The following is a 4,545-nucleotide window of genomic DNA, read 5'->3' as shown; positions in this document are numbered from 1 at the left end:
AGCATGAATCGTTCTTCTGGCATCACAAAATACCCTTTGTTTGGAGCGTCTGCATAGCCATTTGGTGTCACTGCTACACTAACTCTCTTGTCACCAATTTTTTTTCTGTTTCAGAAAATCATCAATTAAGATTAATGACAACTAAATGGTAATAATGGTACCTTGATCAAGTTATAGATAATGATATGAATTTACTTCCGTGTTTCATAATAATAAACAGACTCAGGCCTGAGAAAAATAACTCCATATTTACCTCAGGTAATCAAAAGACCACTTCTTAATTGCTGGCCAGTGTTCCACAGCTCCTTTAATGATTACTGGCTTGTTTGCAGAAACCCAGTCTCGGTAGAATTGAAGTGGAGTTGGAACTATGTCCAAGATGGGAACTTCATTGTTTAAGTATAGTTCTGATGAAATATGATAATGGGTTTGAGTCTGATTCATACTATCAAATAAATTTCAATACACAATTCATCTACAACCCATCATTCCTTTGATGAAATGATTCAGTGTCATATAAAGACTAAATTTATTCACATTATTATATGTAAACAAAATATTCTGACTATATACAGTACAGTCTAATCTCACCTTTTGCTTCCGAACACAGCTGCAGCAAGCAGTCCTTTAATTTCTCCTGGGGCTCTGGATTATATATGGTGTCATCCAATGCTTCTTAATGATATGAAAATATAATAAAAGAGATGTGAGTATCTTAATGTCTATTACCAGTACCTTATCAAGATACTTCACATGTATAAATTGCACCTTCCTCACCTGTGGAAACATGGTTACTATTCAGTTTCTGTGCATCTGACATTATGATAAACTTCCTTCTTCACCCTCTTTCAGATAATAAAATCATCTCCAGCTATTTCTGCCCTTTCTGTAAATATAAGCATAGCTTTGGCATCATATAAATTCTAGTGTTTTGTTTAAACAAAAGGAAAATATTTAATTAAATAATCTAATAAGGTATTTATCTAGCAGATTGCAGAAATAATCAACTAATAATGTTTAAGATAAGCAATCAACCTATACAGAGAACATGTTAACAAATAAGAAAATTCTGACAGACCATTTTCATTCCCAGTAAATGAATTATAAATGAAGTTTTAGGATGACAGAGTATGCATAAGGTACAATATGAAATACACTTATTAAATCAAAGAGTCCCTAGCATTGCACTAGCTCTTATGAAAGTTACAACAGGGTATGGTAAGGAATATTAGGCTAAATGGAAGGTACAGCTACACTTCATCACTGGCAGAAAAATGTGCAATGGCATGCCTGGGGCCTTGTCTGCCTCAAAGGCTCAAGTATGAGTCCACAGAAGTACTGAGAAATATTATGAGAAAGGGAGATATTTGAACATGTAAACACAGCTGAAACATGAAATAAACACTTTACTCAACTTAAATATAAATTTCAAAATCACCGACTTACTTCCCTTTCTGATTGAATGCCCCCTCACCCATTTGGATAGCCAAGGCTACCACCCTTTTAGCCACCCCTTTGTAAGCCAGTGAAAATATTTATTTCTGTTATATGCTGCTGCATTTTTCATTCTAATAAGAAACTCCTTGGAAAATTATTTATTCTTAAATATCACAGCTGATGTGCAAGAACCAAAACTCAGTGGTTCAAAATCTGAATTAATAACTGACTGCCAAGTGCTCATCATATCAATTATAAAAATACAAAATACATAAAAATCAAATTTCAATTAATCCATTAGAAGATAATGCTACATCATAGTTCTGCATAACAGACTGCAATATATAGAAACTATTATGTGGAAACCCCAGCCCATTAGTGACAATCTTTGTTCCGATATCAAGGGAGGGCATGAAAGGTACCAGGGAAACTTGAGGGGTAAAATATGAATAATACATACAGAATCAGTCACTATATCATCTAATGCAGGGGGATGTGCACCTAATGCTAAGTCTGTCCAACACTCTCTCCTGCCATGAATATGTGCAGGATTATTTGTTTACCTAGGCAGGGGCTACAGGGCAGCCTCAAGGGGGGGGGGGGGGGGTGAAAGAGGGCACAGACCACTGCATTATACATTAAAGTGACTGATTCTGTGTATATCTTTCATGCTTTACCCTACAATTGTCCTGGTACCTTTCATACCCTCTCCTGCTGTCTACAGTAAGAGGAATCCATAGATGACAAAATTGTTGTAGACCTATAGTGTAAAATTACTTAGATAAAAAATGAGTTTTTTTGTTTTTGTTTGGTAGTCTTTTGAAGGTGAGTCCTAGTATCATTAAATACCCTATTTTTCAGTACTGCAAAAATGTGCTAAATCTTTTGTAAGAATTCTGTATTCACAACAGATCCACATAGAGCAATACTATAGCGTGTGTACTGTGTGATCCAGCAATGGCCAAGAGCCCTAAACCATGCAAGTTCTATTACTTAGAATTTAGTAAATTACCAGGAAGGTCTCCAAATTCAACCTTTTTAGAACATATTTGGTGGAGCACAAAGCATGGATATCACAGTATTGCTAGACTTAGTATGCTGGTATACATTACCTGACTGAATTTATTGATTATTCTTTGCACCACATTGTGTTGCTTTACGTGTCTACACTGATTATATCTTTTTCGTGCAGTTCTATTTTTAAAAAATACCCAATCTAAATAGTTTAGAGACAGAGAATGTATCCTAAACAATATTGTACTTGTATTATGCATCCAATACACTGTCGAATGCTGTATTGCAAACGAACTAACATGTAAAGTACAAGCATGAAAGGATCAAAGGATAGGATTGATAATTATTGACGTTTGAAATCTCACCTCAACTCCGGTCAGCTGACAGATGCCAAGTATAAACATTACCACGTGCGTTTCCGGCAGCTGTGTTAAATGCCGCCATTCCAAATTTACTCTCTTTAATGTCAACTATAACAGATGAGTGCTTCTCCTCAATGACAAGTAATACATTGTACCACACAAACCCGTGAACTTTCTTTCTATCCTACCTATCTATCTACTAACGGATGTCAGTCTGACGGTCTGTCTGTCTGTCTGCCTGCCTGTTTGTCAGTATGTCCATCTCAATCCCCCTATCTATCTATCCAACTATTTATCTATATATCTACTGATAAACAGACAAACAGCTGCAAATAGCTGTGCAAAGTAGCTGTAAAATGCCTGTGCTACGACTACCGTCTCAAGCCCGATCTCACAGCGAGAAAAAGACACCGCCATGTCCTGTCCAACAGGCGTCGAACGGGAAGCGAGTCGTGACTCCTGTGGTAACGCTGTTGATTAGGAAGGCTGGCACTGCCAAATAACCTCTCACTTATGAAGTGAGGGTGGCTTAAGGCATGCAGAGGAATGGATGGATGTGGAATAATAATAATCATTATCATGATTATTATTACCATTATCATTATTATTGTGATCATCATAATTTTAATCGAAACCATCATCATTATCTTTATCATTAAATTTATTGCCGTTATCATTACTATTATTACTATCAGTATTATTATAATTACCATCATTATTATTATTATCATCATCATTACTAATATCATTATCATACTAATATCATTATCATTATTAATATCATTATCATTACTAATATCATTATCATCATTATTATTATCATCATCATTATTATTATTTCATTTATTCCACTGCAAGATGAGCCTAAATTCATAGGTGAGAGGTTATTTGGTAGTGCCACCCTTCCTAATCAACAGTTGCAATATAAGTATATCCAAATACGTATATATATATATATATATATATATATATATATATATATATATATATATATATATACATACATATATACATACATGTATATACAAATGTATATGTATATCTATCTATCTATATATAAATATGTATATATATATTATATATATATATATATATATATATATATATATATATATATATATATATAATACACACACACACACACACACACACATACATACATATATATATATATATATATATATATATATATATATATATATATATTATATATATATATATGTATATGTATATATGGAGAGAGAGAGAGAGAGAGAGAGAGAGAGAGAGAGAGAGAGAGAGAGAGAGAGAGAGAGAGAGAGAGAGAGAGAGAGAGAGAGAGAGAGAGGTGGGGGGCAGCCAGACAGACAGAAAGAGTTCTGCTGAGCCCCAAGCCCGTGCATTATCCACCCTGGTTGACCTCACTGGTAAACCTATTCCTACCCAAATCCTAACGACCTTATTGCTTGCCTCGCTGATTATGACGCAATGGCAGCCACGTAAGTCCAATATTGCCAAGATTAGCTTACAGAGGCATGACCTCCCTCATCAAGTTTATATTGTGGAGTGTCGTGATTAGCTTCCATACATATCCCCCGTCAATGGCAGAAATTGCATTTTAGGTACCCTGCCGAACACTCGCTCCACAGCCCGCTGCCCTCTGTGTCCAACTATGTCATGGCCGTTAAACTGCCGGGTGGCTCCCATAATGTATTTTATAGTAGCTGCCCTGCCTAGAAACATCGAATCTGAG

The 4,545-nt window shown here is 35.3% G+C and overlaps 1 protein-coding gene across 1 annotated transcript in view; it reads right to left on the bottom strand.

Moving 5' to 3' along the window:
• The window catches only part of LOC138859070 (bifunctional peptidase and (3S)-lysyl hydroxylase Jmjd7-like), a 7,627-nt gene extending 4,350 nt beyond the window's left edge, over positions 1-3,277 (bottom strand). Inside the window, 5 exon segments of the mRNA XM_070124067.1 lie at positions 1-105; positions 254-407; positions 592-675; positions 778-886; positions 2,817-3,277. The exon segment at positions 1-105 is cut by the window's left edge and continues 49 nt beyond it. Coding sequence (XP_069980168.1) covers positions 1-105; positions 254-407; positions 592-675; positions 778-820 — 386 coding nt within the window. The 5' untranslated portion in view covers positions 821-886; positions 2,817-3,277.
• Between the last annotated feature and the right edge of the window lie 1,268 nt (positions 3,278-4,545).

This window comes from Penaeus vannamei, chromosome 8 (assembly GCF_042767895.1).
Source record: "Penaeus vannamei isolate JL-2024 chromosome 8, ASM4276789v1, whole genome shotgun sequence".
NCBI lineage: Eukaryota > Metazoa > Arthropoda > Malacostraca > Decapoda > Penaeidae > Penaeus > Penaeus vannamei.
Note: the sequence above shows the minus strand (reverse complement) of the source record. Positions and strands in the feature narration are given on the sequence as shown.